The sequence below is a fragment of the Aspergillus eucalypticola genome (genome assembly GCF_003184535.1).
Source record: "Aspergillus eucalypticola CBS 122712 chromosome Unknown BO83scaffold_3, whole genome shotgun sequence".
Taxonomy (NCBI): domain Eukaryota; kingdom Fungi; phylum Ascomycota; class Eurotiomycetes; order Eurotiales; family Aspergillaceae; genus Aspergillus; species Aspergillus eucalypticola.
Genome location: NW_020290277.1, coordinates 224,818 through 250,645, shown reverse-complemented (window position 1 = coordinate 250,645; position 25,828 = coordinate 224,818). Strand labels below are relative to the sequence as shown.

The following is a 25,828-nucleotide window of genomic DNA, read 5'->3' as shown; positions in this document are numbered from 1 at the left end:
AAAAGCAAATATGACGATAATGAGTACCATCAGAGGGTGAGGATGCAGCGGAAGCAATCGTCCAGGAATGTCGGTCCTTTCTGACCATTCGAAACAACACCGTGTACCTGATTCATCAATCAGCGCAAGATTATCTGAAAAAGCATTATCGAAGACTCTACAATGACCCTCCGGCTACGCTTCATTACCAAATGTATCAACGGACCCTCAATGGTATGAAACAGAACTTGAAGCAAAACATATATGGCTTGCCTCATTACGGAATCGCGACAGAAGATGTGCAAGTCCCCAATCCAGACCCTCTAGATTGTGTTCGGTATGCATGTCGCTACTGGGTCTATCATCTAATTCAAAGTGGCTTCACGTCTACAGATATGGAAGATATTCTTTCGTTTCTCAACACACACTTTCTTCACTGGCTCGAGGCAATGAGTTTGCTGGGGATATTTCCCGAGGTTGTGAGGTTTGTTGGTCAATTGAAATTCATTTCAGAAGTAAGCCAGTGGGTAGATCGAGCATGTACTTGGGCTAATACTCAATCAGACTGAGAATGTGCCCGCACTATTGGACTTTCTAATGGACGCCGAAAGGTTTATCTTGCAGAACCTGCCAATTGCGACCGCAGCGCCTCTTCAGCTCTATGTCTCCTGTCTTATATATTCGCCCGAAAGAAGTATTGTCAGGCGCATGTTCGGAAGGAAAGCCTGCAAATGGATCCTGCGAACAGCTGGCGCTGATATGGAATGGGGCGCACTGCTCCAAACACTTGAACATTCCCATCGGGTATGCTCTGTTGCATTCTCTATAGATGGACAGCTGGTGGCATCGGGCTCTTCAGATAAAACGGTCAAAGTATGGGACACGTTCACGGGGAATTTACAAAAGATACTTGATCATCCAGATTGGGTAAGAGCTGTAGCATTTTCACCAGACAACAAGCTACTAGCTTCTGGGTTAAGCGATGGTACCATCAGGCTATGGGATACAATCATATGGCGTGAAACAGGTAGACGAGCAATCTGGAGACATCGCTCATCTGATGTTCTCTCTGAATAACCAGCTATTGGGGTCTGCATCATTCGATGGCGTGGTGAAGGTGTGGGAGAAGGGGACATGGAGACTTCGGTGGGAATGGCGACCTTCGGGCCCAACATCATCGCTCGCACGCACGGCCTTTTTTCTGAATGGTCAGGTATTGGTAGCCGCCACAATACGCGCCCATGCTCCTAATATAGTAGTTCTGGTCAATAAAGAGACCGATACCATAGTGCACGAGCTCGCTCACTTGGGCAAGATCACGAATGTGGCATTTTCCCTAGACATTCGGATGTTGGCCTGTACCTCAGATGATAGGACTATCACACTGTGGGATACTGCGACGTGGAATATCAAGCACACAATTCATGACGAACATGTGCTTGATTTGACCGTCTTTTCCCCGGATAGTAATCTCATCTCTGCAGGTCCATTGCAAAACTCCGTTCAACTGTGGAGTACAAAAAGTGGAACGCTAGAACAAACCTTAAAGGGTCATGCTGACTATGCTACAACTGTTACCTTCTCGCCTAATGGCCAGTTGGTGGCATCGGGGTCACATGATAAGACAGTCAAGCTATGGAAAGTGACCCCAGGGAAGGAGGAGCCAAGCCTGGACTGTCACTCAGAGCCAATAGAAGGTGTGATACTTTCACCGGATGGTCGGTTGGTGGCAACCTACTCTTTGGATTCCACAGTCACATTATGGGCTGCAGAGAATGGGAAACTGATGCGAACCCTCAAAGGCCACCACGAGGAAGTGACAGCAGCTGCCTTCTCTCCAAGCAGCAAGCTACTCGCATCCAGTTCAACTGATTGGACAGTCAGAATATGGATACCGAGAACGGGCAACAGAAATGGAATTTCGACCATGGTAGTACAATTCTATGTCTGGTCTATTTCTTTGCAGAAAACCAAGTGCTGGCTACAGATTTCGGGCAAAACACATTTCGAATATGGAATACAGAAACAGGACACCCTGAACAGACTGTGGGCAGTACCTACGATCCTCGCATTCGAAGTATCTTTGGCACCAATCATTCAAACCAAGACATGTCTGCCAAATGCAAGATCTCTCTTGAAGACGAGTGGATTGTTATTAATGAAAAGAGAAGTATTTGGCTGCCCCCAGAATACCGAACCAACTTATTAGACAACGTATGGGTAACTCGAGAGAATGCTCTTATAATTGGGGCTCAATCCGGTCGTGTCTACTTCGTTTGGTTTGATCCAGATGCATTGACAGATGTATGATATGCTGACAGAACCCCAGGAGGACGAATATCCTCAAGTCCTGCAAAACCAGATTATCTTCACGTGTTTGTGTTTTCCTTTCTCTCTATTCTATCTTGACCTCCTGGTATTTTTCTTTTTTCCGTTTCACAGTACACATTTGATCGAAAAATGCACATCTGCAGCAGGTCCAAGCGCCGTACAATGCTCCATTCACGCTGAGCATCGTGTACAAGCCTAGACATACCGGATTAATTGAAATAAAATGTGTTGGATGAGTTGTGCTGGATGGGAACGTACCTACTTTCTTCATGTTAAGAGAAGAATACGGAGCAATGCTACAAATTTTTAGAAATTGGACATCATTGTATTTCCTTTCCCCTACCACCACCCCAACCATCTGTCGTCTACCACAAACCCACCCCAACCATCTGTCGTCTACCACAAACCCACCCCAACCCTCCAGCCTCAAACAATCGTAACATTCGTCACCGCAGTCCCCACAACAAACTCATACGAAAGCTACACACATCAGCGAACCACCATTTAACCTTCTCAATCAATTAACAGGAATCGAACTTACCCCCACCAAAAACGGCCTAACAACCCCAATCTGCGCCGGCCCCGTCACATCCGGCACCGTGACAGTGAAGTTCTCATACGGGTAAGGTGGTCCGTTGGATTGCGGATCGTAGGGGCCGCTGTATAAGAGATTTCCAATAGCCGAGTCGGGGGCGGTGCATCCTGAGGACCCGGAGCAGGATTCAATGCCAATGGCGATGCCGATTTCGGCGATGTTTTCCGGGAAACCCTATTACAACAAAGAAAGCATGAGTGAGGGGGTAAGTATGGTGTAGTCGTGGGGTAGATGGGGAAGAATGCAGAGGTGGAGAGGGCATGGACGTACCGGACGGCCGATCTGCACGGTTATTGTTTCTCCGGCTTTCAGCTCCGTGCCGGCGGCGGGGGACTCGATGTAGATGCCCTGGGCTAGGGCGGTAGCTGTGTAAAGGGCGAGAGAGAGAATGGATTTCATGGTGGATGTGCAGTTAATAATTATCGGAAGAAGAATTCAAATGTGTTGTGGATTCGAAAGAAGTTGGTTAATGATGAACTTGACATCGGTCGGGAGAATGGGTCTTTATATATTCACCAGTCGTTGGCACTACAAATAGAACAACTGCTAGTTTGGAACTAGACACGGCACCTCATGTTGTACTACTTGCTTTTTTCAGGCACCTCAGTCAGCCACTATGAATAGGGTCGCGGCATATCGTTGGTAGGGCTCCGCCACGGCTCTGAGACATCAGGCCTCCCATGCGTATTTGCGACCAATAAGAGTCGTAGTATAAAGGGCTTTGGGTACACGGCAGTATTTCCAACGTTAGGGATACGTGATGTATCTAAATAAAGATAGAAATTCTAAATAAAGATAGAAATTTGAAAGTAACAAATAAGTCAATCTAAGCGAGACTGCGTGTACTCTAGTATTCTGGATCCAAGGTACTAACCTCCTTGAAGTGGTAACAGACGGATGTACTTCCACGCAGGAGAAAAAGAACGAGGCATGTAACTTTCGAAAGACCAGTGTGACTTCTTGATTGACGCCATGAAGTATCTTACACTATTACAATGAGCTTGATTTAAAGCTTATTTTATGCTAAGTCATATGTCGGGGCTCCTCATATGACCTGACTTATATGCAAGGCAGCCAGCCGGGGACCCTAGTAAGCTGACGGGTAAGAGGCTGTCTTGTACTGTCCCTGGACCCTGAATGCATGCTGGACAAGATAATGTGACGTCTTAGGTCCAGTTTACCTATTAGTCACTGCTTTAGGTCCAGTAGGTATCAGCACAGACGAATTGTTGCTATTGAGTGCGACATATCCGGGCTATTAGTAGCTCATTGGCCGACGCATCACCTACTGTGTGTTGGATGGAGCCATCTTGAGGAGTATGTCGAGCCTTTCACCTATTCGGTGCTTATCAAGGTCGGCTGACATTCATCATAGCTGATGGTTCACTCATCTATATTGAAAGCATGACATTGTGATCCTTCGACGAGGCGGACGACATACCATGAGGTAGTAAGACCAAGCCGTCGGACGCCTAGCCACCGGGACTAGACCATAAGTATAGCACAGTACTATATGTAGATATTTCTTTGGTATACTCTAATAACTATGTTATGATTCTGATGTAAAAGACAATGTAACACGATTCCATAAATATGTTCATGGAAGACCGACCAGTCGGTTAACTGGTACCAGTCTACCTCTCCTACATAGAAATTTACTCCGCTTTAAATCGATAAGAATCGCCTTTATAGCTCAGTGGTAGAGCGCTTGACTTGTATCCTTTACGGTTATCAAGAGGTCCGTGGTTCAATCCCGCGTGGAGGCATTTCTTTTTTTTCCCGCCCGGCCTTGGTTTGCTTCCTATGGCTAAATATCTTCTTTCTACCCTGCTACCCTACCCTCCTTCACACATTCTTACAAAATCAACATCTAGATACCCTGATAATCGCAACCACCTGGGAAATATTCTCAGCCACAAATTCTTCAGCAACCCTTGCGTCTGCACTTCAATAATTTATTTCCCCACATCACCGCGACCGGATCACACGGAAAATGGATCCGGTCGGTCCGTTCCGTTAAATCGGAGATCGGGTCCAATGGAACTTTGTGTAAGGGACAGCAACCAGGTACTGCATTTGTTTTATTCATCTTGTTTATGGTTGCGCTATGCTATGCAGCAGGGTACAGACTACGCGTTCTACTTAGCTCCTGATAGACGCGATCGTATTTGTTTATTCATGTATACTGACAGTCTTGGCAGTCCTGATCGCGTTGAACCGATCCTACTCGTCGCGTTATGTATCTTATCATTCAAGCAAAGAAAACTATTCCTCACACACCTCGCCACATTCCATCATGAATACCTCCACATACCGTTCCGTTTCTACATGTCCTCAAATCCCTAACTCCTTCGCATGACTCGCCTCCCACGGAAACTCCCTCTCCACCGCCCTCACCAACTCCTCATGGCCCTTACTCCTCGGCTTCAGATCCACCTCGAACGGAACAGGATGGCTAATAGTCCCTGAAGAAAACTCGACTCGGATAGGAACTTCCTTACCATCCTGTACCTTCTTTCGAATATCCAATACCGCCAGTGCCCGTGCCACAGTGAGAAAAATGCTCTTCTCAGCGAGCAAGCGACCGGGACAGATGCGGCGGCCGAACCCGAAGGCGTATAGTCGGGGGTCTGGTTGGGGGGTTGCGCCGAGGAAACGATCGGGGTTGAATGCTTCGGGGTTGTGGTAGTTGGCTGGGTCGTGAGTAAAGGCCCTGTTTTAGGTTAGGTATTAATTGAGAGAATGGAAGGGAGGAGGCGTACCAGACGTTGGGAACGATGATGGCGCCCTTGGGAATAAGATAACCATTGAAGATGTCTTCCTCACTAGAGGCGTGGGTTACGCTAAGAGGGGTGACGGGGTGCCATCTGAACACTTCTTGGAATACGGCGTTGACGTAGGGGAGGTTGTTCTGGTCGGAGAGCTCGGGTAGTCGGGAGGTACCTACGACCCGATCGATTTCTTCTTGCGCCTTCTTCTGGACGGTCGGGTTAAGGGCCATGGCCATAAAGAAGCATGATAAAGCAGAGACGGTCTATGGCGTGGTTAGCGGAAGGAAATATGGTGATTTTTGGGAGGATCGAGACGCACCGTATCAGCACCTCCTCCGTATAGAGCTCCAGCAGAATACTTGACTACGATTTCCTCTTCCGAGCCTGGAAGGACAGTGTCTTTCTCAAGCAGACTGGAGACATACGATGCCTGATGCGTACCCTTTGCCATTTGGTTCTTTACGAAGTCGTATGTCTTGTCGTGCATGATGGCCAGTCTGTCCTTGTATTCCTTGGCTGTCTCGTTTTCCTTTCCTCCAGGGAACCAGGTGGGAAGGTATTTCACTGCGCTGTCAGCATCTAAATCTCACTGAGGGAGGATGGGAGACTAACGGAAAGGAACAAAGTTAACCAGCCAAGCTCCTGGAAGAACGACTTGAGAGAAGTCGTCCATCGCCTTGTCGACCAGGTCAACTAGCGGATCTCTCGCATGTGGCTCGATGGTATATCCGTATCCGATCCGCAGGATGATCGCCCCGGACTCCCTATGGTATCATTAGACACATAGCAACTTTTGCAGGCTGAAAGCTTACTTGCGAAGATGATCAACCAAGTTATTTGGCGACTTTATCACGCGCAGAAGGAACCGGGTTACTTCTTTATCGACGATGCCATCGAATTTACCTGCTGCGTTGGCAGAACCGAGTTCGCGGTACGTGGCTTTCCGGTAGGCGCGAAACCGGTTGTTGTAGGGGAGAAGACCTAGTGTTTTGTCCCATCCGGATCTTGGTGGAAAGTTTAGTCTCTTTTGTTGCTACTGAAGGGTAGATTAATTGGTGGAACATACAACTCTGCGATGGGAAGATGGGGTCGAGAAGAGTGTTTTGCAGAGCGCTTTTCCAACATCTCCAAGGCCATATCGGGATCATTTAGGACAACAAGAGTCTGTCCGAAGACAGTGATGGAGCTGATTGGGCCTGGAGTATAACGTCAGTATTATCACTGATGCCACTTATAGGGGAAATGATCGATGAGAATATACCATATTTCTCCTTATGATCCAACCAATGCTGCCAGTCCTTTGAACCGGGCGGCGGAAGGTCCTTAATATTCCCGATAATGGGCTTTGGAGGAGGCCCTGGGGGTAGTGGTGCAGATGCCTTCTTAGGTCCAAGAAAGACATAGAGAAAGTAGATGGACGCGAATCCGACCAGAAGGCTAGTTATGGACAACATGGTTGCAGTCCAGAGCTGTGAAAGCCAGTGAGGAAGAATAGAAGCGGACTACGATGTGGGAGAAGCACTGAGAACATGTGTCTGCAGCGATGGCTGAAGCTGGAGGCAAAGCAGGGCAACCGGGCGGGGAAATCGGGGACACCAGCAGCCAGTAGTTCCTGCTGCTGCATATTCCAACACAATGCTGCAGAAAGGGACTGGCTGGAAGGGGTGCAGATGCGCCACCATCGTGATAGCGCACTGAGCTACTGCAGCTGAAGTGGAACAACAGCCTCGGTATTATTATCCCTGGACATGCCATTGGCGGTAGGGAGGCCGGTATTCAGCCCTCCCTTTTGGGTGGCGTTAGATTGCTCAGCTTGAATGGAATTGTCGGGATTTGAATTAAATACAGACAACAAGCCAGGTGGCATTGATCATATCTTTATATCTAAAGGGATGCTCCGAATGATAAGATTTTAGATTTCCAACGTTGGAAGTCAGATGGGGGAGGTGTAGGGTCAAAGCGCCGGTTGATCGTTGCCATCTCCGTTACTTGGATGGAGGGGTGAAAAGGCAACAAATATGGTGACAAAGTTGATCTGACCAAATGATCTTGTCTAACATGAAAACTCGGTCGTTCTAGCATGACCCATAAGCAGAGGTATCTTGATCCTTTACCCGAACACAGTCGCATTCCAACTTCTGGCCCTTACGAGCCACTGTGACAAACAACCGCTATCCCTTGTTGCTCCTTGCCACCAGGTATGCCTTCTTGGTATATGATAGCCTATCGATTGTACCCGCTATCTACGCTAACAATATAGAGCCCAATCGTTCCTTTTAAGGGCCTCTAATCCAAAAATTAGGTGTTCCTGTCCTCTTCAGGCCCTTCAGGCCCTGTTGTCTCGGGGCCGAGCCGCTGCATTCAAGTGGAGACGGCTCAGCTCACTTTACCTCATTCATATTACAGTTGTAAAGAGCACAAGCGAGAATACTAGCACTTCAGTTTCCTGAAGAGTGGATGAGCTGGTATAAGGATATGTTCTGCAGTATATTAATTTTCCGTCGATGTTGTAGCCATTCATAGTGTGACGTCTGACGGTCTGTGTTGGGCCTCGAGGGTTCAATATGTTGCCTAATCAGCGCCGGACCGTTCATCATATGATATAAATATTTTTCCAAAGGGTGTTTTCTTTTTTGTTCTTTTTTTTTTCCTCGCGCCAAGGGAATACTCGTTGTATGGAAAAGAACCAGAGACGTGAGTTTTGACGAAGAAGTTCCCAACTAGGCAAAAGAGATTTATGCTTTTGGATATGCGTAGACAAGATTTGATAGTATATAAGAGATGAAGATCTTCTAGAAAGGCGGGGCAGAGGCTCGGAATCGACCTATATATGGCAACAACTAGACATGTGGTAGTCACTGTACAACATTGCTTCCATACCATAAGTTATATCATTCGCCCAATTCAGTGCAGATCTAATCTCACGGCAGACATTTCGGGATGGTTCAATTTGGATCATTTCACTCAGCGAAATATCCCGCTTCTTAATCCCAGTACACCTTTGCTTACTATTAACTAGTCACCTAACCAGTACAACCCTGGATTTCTTGTTAATCACAGATGCTGCTTTTTGCGTGAAATACATCGTTATTGACAGGAGGTGAAATGTACTTAATGAACGGGCAGATGTTTCATTGCCATGGAGCAATTGGGGTCAGTCAGTGTTCGCTGAGAAGAGTGTTGGGGAACATGTATTTGCAGACGAGCAGCGAGGTTGGCTGATGCTAATCTACTAATATCGAGAACCGACATCCATCAATTTTACAAAGCATGCTTTCTTAGTATTTTGAATGGAAGATAGTAGTTGATTCATAGAGCTCATCCTATGGTAGACTCAAACCTTGTTAGGTAATTTGTCCTGGGAGATATTGAAGATAATGATGTTACATGAACCTTTTGCACATATCTCGTCGATGGCCCCTTTTCCCATATCCCTAACAATGTTAAGCATGGGTGGCTGAAGCGTTCCTTGTGCTAGCTAGTATACATTTCTCCACTGATCATGTCCACCAGACTAGGCAACTATACCAATACAGGCAAATCTAAGGAGAGTATGAGGATAATCTCAATTCAGCTGCCACACCTAGTATATGCATTGTGTTCCATAGTGTGTGCGGCTGAGTAGGTTTTACTGAGGTTAATCAGAGCCCGACTAGTAAATTACCATTAAACAGTTTGATTATATATCAATCATTATACCACTTCAGAATCAGCAACATGCAAAGTATCGCACTTGCTTTCCTTATTGGGTATATTCCCGCTCTTCGTTTTATTTCGCTCTCTTTTTGTATGTCCGAAATTCTCTAGAATCGTCTTCATTTGGGCAATGGTAGCTCTCATCCGTAGGAATATGTTATCCCAAAATGATATCAGAAAGGCACAGATCACTGTTATCAGGACCCTTTACATAGTTAAGATTTATTGTGAGTCATAGATATTATAATAGAAGGTTGCAGAGATATGTTGGATCGCTAGGACTAGACTGACTAGACCATCCAAAAGGGTGATGATAGGGAAGATTGCGTCGTTGAATATTATCTCTTTTGTCTATTGTATCAGTTGGTGTTTTGTCGGTAGAAAATCACTTTTGTCGAGCACAGTAGAATAAGTCAATGACGCATAGCACAAAATAAAAAATAAGTCAACACCTTTTCGTGACCATTCTAGCATGCGCCGCACAATACCCAAAGGAGGTATCAGATGAGACCCGAGCATATGATAGTCAGAAAGACAAAGGCAAATCTGACCAATATTATAAGCCATACCATGTATCACAGCAACATCAACCATAGCAGTTTCTCGTACCGCAGAAGTAGAATATATAGTAGATAAGTCTACCTCATAGGTAATCCGAGATTTGGACACCATCATCGACAATAGATTTCAGTGTCTCAAAGTCATCGGGTATATCCTCCCAGCCTCCTTTTGCGAACTCCGCCCATTTCTTCAAGTATTCAGGCTGTTCGAGGCAGAAAATAACGATATCTTTCGTGGCAACAGCATCCTGCAGCGCACTGTGCCCTTTAGGGCCATCTTGGATAGACCTATCGAGGAACACCCTCGACAGCGTCTTTAACGACCATGTCCTCCTAAATCGCTGGGTTTCCCATCTGGGCCTGAACACAGCTTCTGCCGTTAGAATAGTCGAGTCGACTATTTTGGAATGGATCATCCCGAGGCAGTTTAGGTCATTCTTTATATCGTGCCCAATCAGCACGGTATCACTATCAATATAGTCCCACAGGGCACGTCTCGCCCCCATCCACCCACGCAGGGCGTCACCGTTAGCTATGGCCTTCTTCATAGCTCTGCACGTGATCCCACTGTAGCGAGTACACCAGTTGAATATTTTCCTCTGGGGATCAACGTAACTGTCGACGAGGACTTCACCGGTTAGAAAGTCCACGGCAGCAAGATAAGCGATTACCCTTCGTCCTCTCTCTGCTTGCACCATTTCACAGTCAATGACCACTGCGTCTCTGGCTGTGCGATGGCCAGATTTGCCCTTGTGGTGATGATTATGGCCACCCAGTGTGCGCTTGAACAGGTCCAAGCGGATTATCCCCTTCCATTGGGGATTGTCTGATTTTGGACATGGAGTTGTGACCAAACCCTCGGTTCTGAGACGAGCCGGTGAGTGACATTTTGCCTGAAGTCTCTTTAGTAAGTCTTCCTGGTTCAGGGCTTTCGAAGTACTCTGACCCTTCTTTTCCTCCATTGATAGTTTCGACATTGCTGACGACAGTGTATCATTGGTTGAACAGGAGGAGGAGACGTTAGACTCCGGGGTCATTGCTGCAGAAGAAGAGCTTTCCATGTTGAAGGTAGGAATGAAGTCGTCGTAGTTGGGACTTGAACTTTGCAAGCGACGATTTTGGCTGAGAACAACTTCAGGAAGTCTTTCTTAAGTAGCGATCCCAGACCCTGTCTGGGGTTATATGTCCAAGCATTCTCTGATCTCTGCGCAGCTGGCTCATTTTCTAGAATGTATTTGCCAAGCATACTGTGTAGTTGTAAACGGTTTGTGCCGATCGCAGCACGGGCTTATAGGTATAAGCGACAGCTATGCACAGGGGAAGCCGTGAATATCACTGGAATTAACGATATTCATGCATTTGTTGAGAACCGATTAGGGCTCGGGGGAACTCAAATTTGCGAGTAAAAAGGATTGGTTGAAAGTAGTCATTGGAGCATAGTTAATTACCGATTTCAGCTTTGGTAAATGTCTCATATTGCCGCGAGACGTGAATTGGCCCCCAACCTAGAACCCCAATGGCATGATGCAAACTCGGACCAGGTCATTCCAGCATCATATAGAATAAAGTCAGGAAATATTTGCAGGATGTAAGGGTCATTTGGGACGTCACTTTGACTGGTACCTTCCATCATACTTGCTCGACAAGGGAAAGGATGTAGCTGCTGTAGTTGAGAATATACTATTCCGACGTCGTGTTATGCATATCTCGAATATAATAATATGTGTTGCACATATGACTGGCAAGAAACGTTTCGATTGCCATTTTACCTTAGCCAGGCTGATAGTAATTCGGATTCGTCCAGGCCAAAAAACCTACATTTATTGTCTTACCCGTGTTTGTCTGTCGTTCCCAGGCGACAGCGTCCATGTAACTAACCTACTGTTCTCTTCTTCTGCGTATAAAGCATACACAGCTTATAAATTTTCAAATCAGCCCGGATGGTCTAGTGGTATGATTCCTGCTTCGGGATTTGAAATGCAGGAGGCCCCGCGTTCGAATCGCGGTTCGGGCCCGATCTTTTTTTGAGTTTTTGGCACTCATACAACCTTTCCGAGATAGACATGCATTTCCTAGTGAAACGGTTATTTATGGAAATATACTGGTTGCGGCAAGACCATTAGTCCGTGGTGCTATGTGGTTACACAAGAGTCAGGGACTCCCTAAGGTTAGCGATAAAGGAGGTGCACAAGGAGGATCAACCGAAGAGTTCTAAAGCAAGATGGAAGATTGGTTTGCTTGGGTGTATGCATACAGATGAAACTGTCGAAGCACTAAAGCCTATCTAAGGAAGTCCATAATGTTCCTGGTCAAATACAAGAAATGAAGTGAATCCATGTGTTCCCTGGGGTGCACCCTGATACTCTGTGCTGAATTGAAATCCCTGCTGGATATCACATGCATCAAATTCACGTCTGTGGACAAAGACACCCCTTGTACACAAATAGTAATCTGTATTGCTCGGGTCACTGCGGTCGTCATTGTCTTCGGCTGGCCTTAGATTCAAAGTCTGTCCTGCCTCGGAAATACTCGCCAAAACAACCTTGGTCAAAGACGGCATCTCCCTGATTTGTTTGAAAACGGGCTCCCATAACCCAGAGACAAGGTTCACTTTCTCGAGCCACAGGATTTCAATATCGGGATGGTTGCGTAGGAATTCTAGCAGGGAGTCTGAAGTGGCGTAGATACCGAGCAGATGGAGTCCCCTCAGCCGTGGAAGATGGACCTTGCTAGCAATGTTTTCAAACAGCCGATGGTATAGGCTTACATCCCCAATCACTGTACAACGGAGCCTAAGGGTCAAAGTTTCTATGTTTGGCATGTTCTGCAGTAATCGAGCGAGGCCAGGATAGTTGCTCTCAAAATTCACCTCGGGATCATGACTCGCAAGAAGAGCCCCCGGCCTGAGTCCGTGCCAGCTTCGGCGGGTTTCACGCTCCCATCTTTCCATTTCGGCTTTCCGTTTCGACAGCCTCTCTGAATTGGCATCTACTCGCGTTGATAGATCTATTGAAAAGTTCTTGATCGACTGACCGGAGGTAAAGGTACAAGCGGCTGTGTCGAGGGTAAGCATATGGGCGGTTATTTCGTTGGTTGGAATGGCTGAGCGTATTGGGCTTTTAAATATCGTGAGGCTATTGACTTCGATGATGCTTTTTGCAATAGCAGACATGGCTATGTGATAGACCTGGGTTGCTTTGCACCAAACAGCATGCCAGTCACCTCGGGACCTGAATAAATCTGGCCGTGGTGAATAAATGACTTTGGCTTCCATAGAAATGAAGTTAAGCATCCCAAAATTGTTTAATATGGCTGTCAGAGTCGGCACTGCGTGATCTTCATTGGCGAGTTGGTGTCTCGCAGACTCTTCCTCCAACCATGCTAGATCTGCCTCCGCTTGGGCCATCTCATCCAGTGTACAATCTCTTGCTGTTATCCAGGGAGTACTATCTTCATCTTCGCATCGACTGGTCCTGAGAACCTTCTGGAGAAGAAAACTGTCGTAGACTGCTGCGACTATAGTCAAATCCTTGACAGCTGGGCGCAGGATGTCATGGCAAGAGAGAGCACTGAGGGACTCCAGGCTTCGTGGGGTCAGATCTGTAGATTGGTGGCGCATAAATGATTTGAAGCGTGGGCCCAGGCATAGTTGGCTCCATGTTCTGTCAATTAATCGAAGGGATTTGATGGTTTCCAGGTCGAGGTACTCGAGGATCTCGTCCACCACAACAATCGGGAGATACAAAATTTCCTTTGGGATAGAGCCCATGGCGTTGAAGTACTAACTGGGAGATGTATAGGAGCTGCTGATCCTTATAAGGGAAAGAGTCTAAAGTTTGTGATCTCTGGAAGTTCTGATCACAATGGTTGTGTCTGCCCAGCTCCCTCACCGATCGTCAAATAACGCGACCTGAACGGTGAATAATATGTTAACGAAAGTTACTGCATATTCAATTTCTAGTGTTACCATACCCCCTTTCAAAGAATGATCCAGCACTGGCAGGGAGCAAACCTCGCGTGGTGATGTATGAATACGTCATGTGATTAACCTGGCTATGAGAATAGGTAGCCTTTAAACGTGAATATAATTGGTACAATCTGCATTCCAGTATTATTCGCCCCCAAACGTATAGTGCAGTGTGAGATGTTGAGGTAAGAGAACGAGGAATGAAGAGAATCAGCAGACGCGAGACGCATCGAATTCCAACCAACGGGACAGGAAGGAACCAAAATTTCTTTGTTCACAGCCACTGGCCGAACCTAGCTCTACACTACCATAATTTAACGCGGCCATCCCAGCTACATTGGCACGTTGCGACCAGGACGTCGAATCGGCATGTTGCGCCGGGTAGGGTTGGTGAAACGGTGTGATACCCGTTGGTGGGACAAAGTAACATCGCCCGTCAATTCTATTGGACTACCCCAACCAGCCAAGGTGTGTTCCTGGATTTCGACTTGAGCCTCGCAATTCTTGCTGTCATACATTTATCGAGATTTTAAGGTGGAAATATTATCGGAGTATCATCCTGGTATAAGCCTCGAATCGAGATTGGCAAGATCTACAACCCTGTAGCACTATCTGTAGCACATACTTTTACTCAGCACGCGCATATTCATATACCAAGGACCCGTGATATGTAAAGGTAGAATAGACAATATATTTTCAAGTATTAGGATTTGTAGTTGCTAAGAATTCAGTTCCCTTTCTCATATTTGTAAATTAATTGGTGCAAAGTCGTCGCTAATTAGCTGTGGTCGACGCGAAAATCTGGCCCTGTCTGCGAAGATCTCAATTAAGCGCCCTTGTAACATGGCTTCCGACAGCAGAGACAGCCTAGCCTTGCTGCTGTCATGCATGGGCAAAACTATCCACAAAGCCTCTGCGGAGTCCATACCCCGGGTGCTAGTCAAAGGTATCAAGGATTGTGAGTAGTGGAGATAGCGGAAACGGGGCTATGCTGATCCGCAGGTCTGGGTTGTACGGGCGTGGAGTCCAGCTCTTGGACCGAACCAGGCAGCTCAACTGGCCTCTGTGGTGCCACTGCTACTGACGGTGACTCGACAGGAGAGATATTCGATGGCGGTGCTTCATGAATTTCGCTAGGCGCCTCAGACGACATCACAGCAACTCGTTCAGCCACCTCGGATGACGGTGACTGCGGTGGCATGGCAACCGTCTCCGCAGGTGGCTCCTTTGATGCCTGCTCACAATCTAAGTTTGGCCTATGGCCAGAGAAGACATCGGCTTGCAACGCCTGCATAAGCCTGTTGGCCTCGACAGGCGGAGGGATGTCGCCGCTTAGCAGTTCCCGTGCCTTGACAATATCCCCGTAGAGTTTCCGGTTCGCGAGCCTGTTTTCAAGAATAATGCCCCCCTCTGCACTCAGGCCACCAAAGAAGCCCTTGGTTTGCGCGAACGAGAATATTCCCATGACACCACCGGTGCTTACGACGCCCGCAATTTCCCCACTGCGTCCGACTGGTCCCACTGCCAGTGAGACGTTGAGACCAAGAGTTAGGCTTCCCAGCTTTGCAAACGTTTGCACGGCATGGTCGCTCTGCAGTATGAACACGAAATCTGTCAATTCGACACCGATTTGTCCACCGAAGCCACCTCCCACGGACGCGATGGCTGATGGGGCGGACCAGGACCCGTCGGGTAGACGTGCAACGAGGATACCGGAGCCAAGGCGCACTGACCCTAGGAACCCAGCTTTGGCGACTGTGAGGATGGCGAGGCCCTTTGGATTGTGAGTGAAGAGAGTAGCAGTGAGAACACATATTTAAGTGTATACCTTGGCGCTCGCGAGTATTTTTCGTGGGATGGTACGTCCCGGGCTATTGAACCCATCGGGATCTGTGAAAGTGTTGATGATCTGAGCTGCTTTTGCGCATTCGCCTGATTGTCAAGTAAACTTTGTTAGTTTTGAGTTACGCACTGAATGGTGCCTTTGTAGATTGTCGCAGAGCTGGGACGACTCATAATATTCAGGTCAACATCAAAGTAAATCGATACGTACTTCGCAAAGACGAGGGAAGCGGGTTGTGAATAGGCATTTTGATGGAAAATCATACAACTCTGAGAATGTTGACAGGAAACAATCCAGACTCTGCGGCCTTCATTAGAAAGAAAATGGAACGAGGCTGAGGGGACGCGTTGGGGGGCCAAAGCTTGACCAGAAGCAGTAAGCAGTCTCTTAGCCCCGGTTTTAAGGGTCTGCGTTTCCCCTTTCAGTCTAGCCGGCATCCTTTGCCTTGGTTTTGACGGGATCTTGCTGCTAGTCTGTCTCTGGCTTCGTGTTGTGAAACTATGGTGAAAGAGGGATCTTCACTCTCTTTGTCTTCTAGTCAGGCACAGTCACACGGTCCCACACCGCTCGGTGATCTTTAAAGTTCTTGACATGCCAGCTTCAGCTGTTCGTTCTAAACTTCTGATGACATGATATGATAAGCTGCACTATTGATCCATCGCCCAAAACATTATATCATGATATATACCATACCCCCGAATTAAAGAAAAGCTCAACCGAAGAGACCACGACCCAAACGTACTAAATAATATATAATATGGTGCCGAGGGGATTAATTTCGGCCAATGGTAATGCCAGAAGCAATCATTGTGCGAACGATGCTAGTCGACACTTCAGACTTTCCAATTGGCAGCGCCCCGCGAATAAAGGCATGAGCTCCTTCGCCCAAGAGGTGTGTGTCTAAGCCTCAGACTTCTCGAGGATCCAGGTAGCCATATCCTCCGCATAGATCGGGTAAGTCTCCGGCAGATCGGCATGCAAAACATGGCTCCATCCATCGTAGGACTTGTGCATCTTCGCCGTTTCAGGGAAACGAGCCGTCTCGCGCTCATACCATCTCTTACTCGCATCATAACTAGTGCAGTTATCCCCAGTTCCGTGGGCGAGGAAGACCGACTGCACTCCATCAACAAGGGTCAACTTGCCCTGGTCCAGCTCCATCATACGGTCCAGCATATTGGCGAACATCTCGAGTGTTCCCGTGGCATGGTTCAACGGGTCCTCTGCAAGGCTCTTTTGCACTGCCGGATCGCGCACCAGCGTCTCCACCCGCATTTTCTCCACGAGTTGGAAGCGGGGAAGAAGCTTACCTGCCAGCCGGCCCACGAATACCGTGATCCAGCTAGGAGTCTGATCGGGAGTAAGACCCATCAACGGAGCCGAAAGCATAATTCCGCGAAGTGAGGACACCAGCGGCTGATACTCCTTGGTCGAGGCAAGAGTAGCCACCAATCCACCACCCATGGAGTGACCGTTGATAAACAAAGGGAGCTCAGGGAAGACGTTGGCCTGCTGGTCCTTGATGACGGCGGCCATGTCAGCCAGGACCAAGGAGGTAGGCCCTGTGTTTCCCCGGTCGGACTTTTTCGGGGCCGATCGGCCCCAGCCACGCTCGTCGATACCTGTGCAGTAGATACCACGGCGTGCTAGCAAGGGAAAGAAGTTATTGTAGCTGTTGATGTGGTCGCTGAATCCATGAAAATGTACTAACTTGGCCTTGGGGGCAGCGGGCTGGTGGAGAGGTTAGGATGTCGGTGACAATGGGATGTTTGACATGTGATTGAGGGTGTGTGCCCTTACCGACCAGGTCTTCTGGTAGAGGACGGTTCCGTCCGCGAGTTTAAACTCGCTCTCTGTTATCGTGATGTCTGCCATTTTACAGTGAGAGGCGACGTTGAGACGAGATGGAGAAGTCGATGATTGTTAAGTTGTTGAAAGAAGGAATGTCGCACAAAGTTGATAGTTGCAAGGTTGAAGGAAGACCTCGGCTGAAGGACTGGGGGTGAAAGGAAAAGGCAGAGATCGACGCGTGAGCACAGACGCTGCCAAGAATGTCATCTGGTCGCCTGAGGCGTCCACCCTCCACGCCGTCTATTGTCGTTCACCAGTCATTCCAAGATGCTGCAAAGCTGCTTCATTAAATCCCAAGCAGATGACACCCCCATGAAGTCACTGTTATGCTAGCCTATCTTCCCGTGTCAGCGGGAATTGGCTATAACACTGCCTACTAATAGATACCGCGTCAGCACCCAATATGACAAGCTGGCGGGTATTGGGTGGGTCAATTCCCTGCTCAAAGACTAAACCCAGGATCCATCTGTTAAGCTCCAGAGATCAAGGAGCATCTACTACGATTGACCCCGGTAATTATGTTAGTACAGTGGGAAGGTGCAGGGATCTGAATCCTTTGTTTTCTGCTGTTCATATGATTATTAATAGCCATTCAGCGTTGCTATTCAAGGCTTCACCATGGCGATTTAAGAAGGCGGTGCCGTATGGGAGACTTACCGCTTCAAGGATTCAAATCCCTGCAACTCTCCACCGTACTAACAAAATCACCGGGGTCAACCAGAGTAGACCCAGCTTGGGCACAAGTTGACATAGACACAAATACATAGAAGGATCCTGGCGAGGCTGTGAGAGGAGTGACTCCGCGCTATCTTTGTCTGGATTGCTACAACGAACAGCACGTGAATCCTGCTACCGAATAGACCTAGGAACTCTCTTCATTGACTCCCACGATCTCCAAGATCCCCGGCCTCATGAATAACATCATGACATTACTGTTCAATTTCAGTGTCTCTGCTTATCAGCCTCAATGGGTGATATTCTGAATCTACCCCTCACATCCTTAACGGACCCGTATATCACCTCCAATTGTCCCATGGGATGCTAGCATAGAACACTGCGCTCCTCCCGCTAATTGCTGGATTTCCTTATAAGTATAGCTGATATCACGAGTATTCATGAGGAGATAAAGTTTCTCCACCTGAGATTAACGGAGGGGGAGATTAACAACCTGGCCAAGACAGGATTTCGGTAGACGATCCACTATAACTCAAACGTTATCGAACTTCTTCGTCATCTTCTTCTTTCTTCGTTTCTGAGTTCTGGGCAAGATATGTCAAACTGGTCCAGCTCTTTTGTCGCAGACGAGTTTATTGGAGGTTAAAATAAAACAGTTTGTCATGATGAATGATTTGCTAAGTCGATCCTCTTCTACTAAGGAAGAAGGCTAGGGCCAGATCTACTTAGAGAGCTTGTGCCAGCCAATGAAACGGGTTGGTCTAACAATTATCAATTATGTACAGATTGATATAAAGCCTAGTATATGATATGCTTTGAGATTGTACCAATTCTGTTATTTGCCCATTTCTCATTATAACAATAGGTGAAGTTCTTGGCATAAGTATTTCGGATAAGCGCGGTCTGGCTGATGAGAATAAATATTGAAGGGGTATGCAGCGAGCAATGCATTGACGTGACATTCCATTCCAGCCTAAACTTGACAAAACTCCTTTGGTACAGATACAACAGCACAAGCCAAAGAGACCATGATTTAGCGAGAATAATGGACAAGGTAGGGTATAAAGCTACAGTGGATAATACATTACGAGCATTTAGCTGTGTTGCTGGCTGGACAAAGCACACGTGATCAGAGCAAAACGTCGCCATCGGTCGCACCTCCAACTGTCCCACGGATTTTCGAACAATGACTTACTGCTCCTCTCACTTAAACTTATAACCTTGTTTTGACATGCTCCAAGGTTGAATTTGTATGACTTACAGCCGAATGTCGGGTGTCCCTGACGGTCCAGGCGCTAAGGCCACCCACCCACCATGGGTTCGCCATCGGGAGCAGCCATGGCGTGCTGCTCCACTTCAATGAGCTCAACTCTGGTTCTTCCACCACTTCATTTGCGCTTCTGCTTCTTCCCCTATAATGGCCCCAGTCGGTTGACCCATCCGTGCACTCGCTTTCCCTCATGCGGTTTAGCAGCCCTCGATCGTATATCTGCCCCCGATGGTGTCATCGCTTGGTCTCTGAGTGACACTGTCACCAGCCAATACTGATGCTTAAAACTTGCTCCTAGAGGGTCCAGATTCCCCAGATAAGCGGAAATATCGGAATGGATGACTGCGTGGACAAATTATTTCTTTTCCCGCAGCCGAAGCAGAGTCCGGGAAAAGAAAACATATCAGCGCCTGCTGCCCGTAACTCTATCTCTCACCGAAATTCCATGCTGCCGACGCAAGGTTCCATCTCCCGGCTTTGCGACGTTCTCAACTCACCACCTCGAACACGCCAGAGATTCCGGATATAATGGCCGTCTCAGCTTCTAGTCCAGATCCGCTGGACGCGAATATCGATGAAAGAACACCCCTGAATGCTTCGGCGCAGCATGCGACTCCTAGCGCAAACACCCCAGACTACAGCAGCATAACAAAAGGGCTCACTAGCGACGTGCACAGCAGCCATGGAAGCGATGAGGAACGGCCGTTGATCAATCCACCCGAGTCGCCTGCGAAAGATGTGACGGCTTTGACCAGTATAAGTACCGTGATTGGCGTGTTGTTGCTGGGTATGTCGGGTTCACGGTCTTGTTGGGCTCTCTTCTCAGTCAGACTGACAATCGCCTAGGTGAATTCATCTCCAACGCGGATGCAACACTAGTCATGGCGGCAACAGGCAGAATCTCTTCTGAGTTCAATCGACTGCGTGATGCGAGTTGGCTATCAACGGCATACACCCTGGGATTGTGCGCTGCTCAACCGATGGTCAGCTATCACACAATATTTGAGAAGATCGGGATAGACTGACGGTGAAATGTAGTACGGTAAGCTGAGTGACATCTACGGTCGCAAGCCACTGCTACTTTGGGCGTATTTTCTCTTCGGCGTGGGATGTGTTATCAGGTAGGCTTCTTAGATGACGATAGGTTGGATCATGCTAACAGTGGTTTCTCTAGCGGTATTGGCCCAGATATGGCGACTGTTATATTAGGACGTGCAATCAGCGGAATTGGGGGTGCGGGAACAATGGCGATGGGGTCGATCATTATCACAGGTAGGCTAACGCTTAACAGCTTGACGAACCATCACTGAACATGGCAGATATTGTTCCCCGCCGAGATGTTGCCCATTGGCGGGCGTACATCAACATCGCGATGACTCTGGGTCGTAGCGCAGGAGGCCCAGTGGGCGGATGGCTAACCGATACAATTGGATGGAGATGGTATGCTTTGCGCCTCTGTAGCCGCTTCTTTCGCTAACTCGCGATAAGGTCATTTATAATCCAGGGGCCCTTTGCCGCTGTGGCAGCTTTGTTGGTGGTATGGAAACTCAAGCTTGCCCATCCAGTCACCGAGAAGAGCATCCGCCGTGTCGACTTTCTCGGAACGTTTCTTCTTGCCACTGGTATTATCACAATCACAGTTATTATGGACCAAGCAGGGCAGTCCTTCGCATGGGCATCACTGTCAACGGCAATCCTCTCAACTCTCAGTCTGTCAGCATTCGTCGCCTTCGTTCTTGTTGAACTCTATGTAGCCCCCGAGCCGATCTTCGAACTTCGCATGCTGCGGAAGCCGAACGTGACGCCCAGTTACCTGATCGGATCGCTGCAGATCACCGCCCAAGTTGGAATGCTGTTCTCCGTGCCGCTATATTTTCAGGTGACATCGAAAGCCTCAGCCACCGTGGCTGGAGGGCATCTAGTTCCCGCCGTGATCGGGAACACGCTTGGAGGCTTGATCGCTGGAGCCTTCATCCGTCGCACCGGCCAGTTCAAGGTCCTCTTGATTCTTGCCGGTCTTGTTGCATCTGTTGCATATCTACTTCTTTTCCTCCGCTGGAACGGTCACACTGGATTCTGGGAGTCTTTGTACATTATTCCCGGTGGTATGGGTACTGGTTTCTGCTCGGCGGCTGCTTTCGTCAGTATGACGGCGTTTTTGATGCCGCAGGAAGTGGCCATGGCGACAGGAGGGTATTTCCTACTCTTCAGCTTCGCCATGACGGCTGGTGTGACTGTCACCAACAGTCTGCTGGGGACTGTTTTCAAGCGCCAGATGGAACAGCATCTGACTGGCCCTGGGACCAAGAAGGTGTGTATCTCCGCTTCTTTCTGCAGTTATTTACTGACGGGTTTCGAAGATCATCGAGCGCGCGCTGTCCGATACGAGCTATATCAATGGCTTGCAGGGTCATGTCCGAGATGTGGTGGTAAAAGGATATGTGGCTGGTCTCCGCTACACTTATCGTAAGTTGTCCAATGTGGTATACTACCCATACCTCTTTATTGACATTTTGCCAGTATTTTCCCTCGTCCTTTCGCTTCTAGGATCGATCCTTGCATGGACGGTCCGAAAACACCAGTTGTAATGACCACGGCAGGGAGTATCCGAGAGCTGCAATTTGCTTCATCGAGGCTGGCATTCGATAGAAGAAGAATTATAGACAACTATTTCTGCAATATAACCTTTCTTTTGACTAATATCTGAACTATGAATCGCGCATGTGTCAGCGCTTCAGCCAAGCCGTGCGTATCTCTCCCGCAGTCTCGCAAGCAGTATGGGATGCGCTGAGGCCCTACTCCGGTCGGATGGGTGACTGGAATCAGCGAACGGCTTTTTGAAATTTGAAATAAATGCATGTGATATTCACAATTATGCGAGCTGTCGGTTAGAATAGTTTCTCGGCCTGGGCATGCGGTAATTAATACTGTCCGCTTAAGCCACCGGCCAGGATATCCCGCTGAACGCTCCATCACCTTGCAGCTCGAGTGCAACATGGGACGGACTTTGACTTTTCGTACATACAAGTTTAATCTATCTTCTCCGCACCCATAGGGTCCTATGGCGTCGACCCGGGTAGTCTGCAGGAATTCATCTCGCTTCGCCAAGCGAGGCGCCCTAACGGGTAACCTGCAGCTTACCCTGTTCACCCGGCATATTCACGCCCCGAGAAATCCGTCGCCTCCTCCACGAGTCAGAACAGGGTTTGGCCTGGATTCTTCTCCCATTAAGGGGCGTTTTAGCTAACAGTGAGTAGTCCGTGTCGGAGATTTGTTGTTCTGCAACAATTAAGGGGACCAGGGTTAAATCCTGGCCCCCGAACGGATCGGAGTTCTGACCAATGAGAGACTGCGTATACGCCCGTTCCTGGCTGATGGATTAAATGCCGGCTTCACTTGGCATCCATCAAGCATCAGATGTGATCAGAAGGGTAGTGAGTGGATTGATCTGCCTTGCAAGGTGCTCAGCGTTCTGGGGTCATGCTGAAGGGAATATTTAAGAATGGTTAACACCGATTTCTCGGATAGACAGGCTGTGCTTGGGACACTTTCTGTCGCTTTGTCAGACAATAATACACAGCTATGAGAGTGTCGACTCCAAGCCTTGCCCTTTCTATGTCCCTTTTCGGGAAGCTGGCCCTTGGGCTGTCAGCTGCAGAATGGCGCACTCAATCTATCTACTTTCTTTTGACGGATCGGTTCGGTAGGACGGACAACTCGACTACAGCTACGTGCGATACGGGTGACCAAGTATGGTATTGCAGTTCTTTCTAATCCTGATTCATATACTGACCTGGATAGATCTATTGTGGCGGAAGTTGGCAAGGAATCATCAACCACGTTTGTTTTACACTTTGGTCTATTCATGCTGTGCGCGCTCTGACTGTTGCTGCAGCTGGACTATATCCAGGGCATGGGATTCACAGCTATCTGGATCTCGCCTATCACTGAGCAGCTGCCCCAGGATACTTCGGATGGTGAAGCCTACCATGGATACTGGCAGCAGAAGATGTATGTGCTCAATCTCTTCCAATTGTATGCTTGCTTGCAGAGTGCAGCTGACTTGGCAGATACGACGTGAACTCCAACTTCGGCACTGCAGATGACCTGAAGTCCCTCTCTGATGCTCTTCACGCCCGCGGAATGTACCTCATGGTCGACGTCGTCCCGAACCACATGGTAAGTTCTGTTTCACCTCTACATCAGTGAACCAATAATAACGATGACTGTACCAGGGCTACGCAGGCAACGGCAACGATGTGGATTACAGCGTCTTCGACCCCTTCGACTCCTCCTCCTACTTCCATCCATACTGCCTCATCACAGATTGGGACAACTTGACCATGGTCCAAGACTGTTGGGAGGGTGACACCATCGTGTCTCTACCAGACTTGAACACCACCGAAACTGCAGTGAGAACAATCTGGTATGACTGGGTAGCCGACCTGGTATCCAACTACTCAGGTGCGACCCCAACCCACTAAAACAAGCCACATACTAAATGAAACCGCAGTCGACGGCCTCCGCATTGACAGTGTCCTCGAAGTCGAACCAGACTTCTTCCCGGGCTACCAAGAAGCAGCAGGAGTCTACTGCGTCGGTGAAGTCGACAACGGCAACCCTGCTCTGGACTGCCCATACCAAGACTATCTAGATGGCGTTCTCAACTACCCCATGTACATCCCCCCCCCCTTCCACCTTTTCTTCTAACCATCACCAACTCAATTGCTGCAGCTACTGGCAACTCCTCTACGCCTTCGAATCCTCCAGCGGCAGCATCAGCGACCTCTACAACATGATCAAATCCGTCGCCAGCGACTGCTCCGATCCGACCCTCCTCGGCAACTTTATCGAAAACCACGACAACCCCCGTTTCGCCTCGTATGTCCCTTCCCTCACTGCCCCCTTTCACAGTGACCCCCACTAACAAGCCAAGCTACACATCCGACTACTCCCAAGCGAAAAATGTCCTCAGCTACATCTTCCTCTCCGACGGCATCCCCATCGTCTACGCCGGCGAAGAGCAGCACTACTCCGGCGGCGACGTGCCCTACAACCGCGAAGCGACCTGGCTATCAGGTTACGACACCTCCGCGGAGCTCTACACCTGGATAGCCACTACAAACGCGATCCGCAAACTAGCCATCTCAGCGGACTCGGATTACATTACTTACGCGGTTCGTCCTTGTCCCTCCCCCCCACCCAGAACTCAACCCACATTCTAACGAAATATACATCAATAATAGAACGACCCAATCTACACAGACAGCAACACCATCGCTATGCGCAAAGGCACCTCCGGCAGCCAGATCATAACAGTCCTCTCCAACAAAGGCTCCTCCGGAAGCAGCTACACCCTCACCCTCAGCGGAAGCGGCTACACGTCCGGCACGGAGCTCATCGAAGCGTACACCTGCACGTCCGTGACCGTCGACTCGAACGGGGATATCCCCGTGCCCATGGCGTCGGGATTACCCAGGGTTCTCCTCCCTGCTTCGGTGGTTGATAGTTCTTCGCTTTGTGGGGGGAGTGGTAGCACAACCACAAGTACAACTACCTCCACCTCCACATCCAAAGCCACCACCTCCACCTCTTCTTCTTCTTCTTCTTCTTCTACTACTACTACTACTTCATCATCATGCACCGCAACAAGCACCACCCTCCCCATCACCTTCGAAGAACTAGTCACCACCACCTACGGCGAAGAAATCTACCTCAGCGGATCTATCTCCCAGCTCGGGGAGTGGGATACCAGCGACGCGGTGAAGTTGTCCGCGGATGATTATACCTCGAGTAACCCCGAGTGGTATGTTACTGTGTCGTTGCCGGTGGGGACGACCTTCGAGTATAAGTTTATTAAGGTCGAGGAGGATGGGAGTGTTACTTGGGAAAGTGATCCGAATAGGGAGTATACTGTGCCTGAATGTGGGAGTGGGGAGACGGTGGTTGATACGTGGAGGTAGATTGGTTTTACGTCGTGGGTTGGGTGAGAGGGGATGTAGGTTGGTTGGTATTGGGGTTGTGGTGGGTTTGGGTAATGGAAACTACTTGGTTTCTTTGGTTGTGATTCAATGGGTAAGTGAGTTAACACATTGTATGCGAGATAACTCATCTGGGTATGTACAAATTTAATCAGCCATAGGCTTGAAGGAAAAATCTCCTAGGTTGTCTCTGATTAGAGTACCCAATTGGAGATACAAAACGTTAAGAACATGAAGATTGGGGGAAAACAAAGGGTATTTAACAACTCGTGAGCTTTTGCTCCTTGGTAGAATGCAATCGTAACAGAA

The 25,828-nt window shown here is 48.4% G+C and overlaps 11 protein-coding genes and 2 non-coding genes across 13 annotated transcripts; 6 read left to right on the top strand and 7 right to left on the bottom strand.

The window, feature by feature from the left end:
- Positions 1-738: 738 nt before the first annotated feature.
- BO83DRAFT_454028 (WD40 repeat domain-containing protein) lies at positions 739-2,653 on the top strand (the record flags this gene model as incomplete). The annotated part of the gene is made up of 2 exons (XM_025536934.1): positions 739-1,006; positions 1,515-2,653. The coding sequence occupies 2 exons, from the start codon at positions 739-741 to the stop codon at positions 2,186-2,188; spliced, it is 942 nt and encodes a 313-aa protein (XP_025392013.1). The 3' UTR covers positions 2,189-2,653.
- On the bottom strand, positions 2,166-2,642 carry BO83DRAFT_374872 (uncharacterized protein). Its single transcript, XM_025530312.1, has one exon. It carries the CDS (start codon positions 2,579-2,581, stop codon positions 2,375-2,377), a length of 207 nt encoding a protein of 68 aa, XP_025392014.1. The 5' UTR covers positions 2,582-2,642; the 3' UTR covers positions 2,166-2,374.
- Positions 2,654-2,690: 37 nt separating the features above from the next.
- BO83DRAFT_374871 (uncharacterized protein) lies at positions 2,691-3,367 on the bottom strand. Its single transcript, XM_025530311.1, has 3 exons — positions 3,176-3,367; positions 2,852-3,079; positions 2,691-2,790 (listed from the first exon to the last, which is right to left on the bottom strand). The coding sequence occupies exons 1-3, from the start codon at positions 3,302-3,304 to the stop codon at positions 2,737-2,739; spliced, it is 411 nt and encodes a 136-aa protein (XP_025392012.1). The 5' UTR covers positions 3,305-3,367; the 3' UTR covers positions 2,691-2,736.
- A 1,220-nt stretch (positions 3,368-4,587) lies between these two features.
- Positions 4,588-4,671, top strand: BO83DRAFT_t68. Its single transcript has one exon. It is a non-coding gene; the product is annotated as a tRNA-Thr (tRNA).
- Positions 4,672-5,223: 552 nt separating this feature from the next.
- On the bottom strand, positions 5,224-7,130 carry BO83DRAFT_405321 (cytochrome P450; the record flags this gene model as incomplete). The annotated part of the gene is made up of 7 exons (XM_025533786.1): positions 5,224-5,618; positions 5,668-5,939; positions 5,996-6,240; positions 6,289-6,440; positions 6,489-6,680; positions 6,743-6,872; positions 6,938-7,130. 7 exons carry the CDS (start codon positions 7,128-7,130, stop codon positions 5,240-5,242), a joined length of 1,563 nt encoding a protein of 520 aa, XP_025392011.1. The 3' UTR covers positions 5,224-5,239.
- A 2,885-nt stretch (positions 7,131-10,015) lies between these two features.
- Positions 10,016-11,178, bottom strand: BO83DRAFT_454018 (uncharacterized protein; the record flags this gene model as incomplete). Its single annotated transcript, XM_025536933.1, has 2 exons — positions 10,016-11,027; positions 11,063-11,178. 2 exons carry the CDS (start codon positions 11,176-11,178, stop codon positions 10,016-10,018), a joined length of 1,128 nt encoding a protein of 375 aa, XP_025392010.1.
- Positions 11,179-11,866: 688 nt separating this feature from the next.
- BO83DRAFT_t69 lies at positions 11,867-11,946 on the top strand. Its single transcript has one exon. It is a non-coding gene; the product is annotated as a tRNA-Pro (tRNA).
- Positions 11,947-12,046: 100 nt separating this feature from the next.
- Positions 12,047-13,701, bottom strand: BO83DRAFT_454015 (uncharacterized protein; the record flags this gene model as incomplete). Its single annotated transcript, XM_025536932.1, has 1 exon — positions 12,047-13,701. One exon carries the CDS (start codon positions 13,699-13,701, stop codon positions 12,217-12,219), a length of 1,485 nt encoding a protein of 494 aa, XP_025392009.1. The 3' UTR covers positions 12,047-12,216.
- Positions 13,702-14,589: 888 nt separating this feature from the next.
- On the bottom strand, positions 14,590-16,049 carry BO83DRAFT_374869 (DUF500 and SH3 domain protein). Its single transcript, XM_025530310.1, has 3 exons — positions 15,953-16,049; positions 15,728-15,831; positions 14,590-15,673 (listed from the first exon to the last, which is right to left on the bottom strand). Exons 1-3 carry the CDS (start codon positions 15,987-15,989, stop codon positions 14,849-14,851), a joined length of 966 nt encoding a protein of 321 aa, XP_025392008.1. The 5' UTR covers positions 15,990-16,049; the 3' UTR covers positions 14,590-14,848.
- Positions 16,050-16,317: 268 nt separating this feature from the next.
- On the bottom strand, positions 16,318-17,821 carry BO83DRAFT_374868 (acylglycerol lipase). The gene is made up of 2 exons (XM_025530309.1): positions 17,543-17,821; positions 16,318-17,473 (listed from the first exon to the last, which is right to left on the bottom strand). Exons 1-2 carry the CDS (start codon positions 17,615-17,617, stop codon positions 16,643-16,645), a joined length of 906 nt encoding a protein of 301 aa, XP_025392007.1. The 5' UTR covers positions 17,618-17,821; the 3' UTR covers positions 16,318-16,642.
- Positions 17,822-19,335: 1,514 nt separating this feature from the next.
- Positions 19,336-19,968, top strand: BO83DRAFT_374867 (uncharacterized protein). Its single transcript, XM_025530308.1, has one exon. It carries the CDS (start codon positions 19,583-19,585, stop codon positions 19,814-19,816), a length of 234 nt encoding a protein of 77 aa, XP_025392006.1. The 5' UTR covers positions 19,336-19,582; the 3' UTR covers positions 19,817-19,968.
- Positions 19,969-20,066: 98 nt separating this feature from the next.
- BO83DRAFT_304099 (multidrug resistance protein Fnx1) lies at positions 20,067-22,126 on the top strand (the record flags this gene model as incomplete). The annotated part of the gene is made up of 8 exons (XM_025527216.1): positions 20,067-20,325; positions 20,385-20,521; positions 20,577-20,659; positions 20,713-20,810; positions 20,858-20,978; positions 21,027-21,849; positions 21,899-22,004; positions 22,059-22,126. The coding sequence occupies 8 exons, from the start codon at positions 20,067-20,069 to the stop codon at positions 22,124-22,126; spliced, it is 1,695 nt and encodes a 564-aa protein (XP_025392005.1).
- A 955-nt stretch (positions 22,127-23,081) lies between these two features.
- BO83DRAFT_434046 (putative alpha-amylase) lies at positions 23,082-25,763 on the top strand. The gene is made up of 9 exons (XM_025535742.1): positions 23,082-23,288; positions 23,340-23,378; positions 23,434-23,549; positions 23,609-23,717; positions 23,774-24,002; positions 24,052-24,214; positions 24,273-24,419; positions 24,475-24,715; positions 24,785-25,763. Exons 1-9 carry the CDS (start codon positions 23,121-23,123, stop codon positions 25,499-25,501), a joined length of 1,929 nt encoding a protein of 642 aa, XP_025392004.1. The 5' UTR covers positions 23,082-23,120; the 3' UTR covers positions 25,502-25,763.
- The last annotated feature ends 65 nt before the right edge of the window (positions 25,764-25,828 follow it).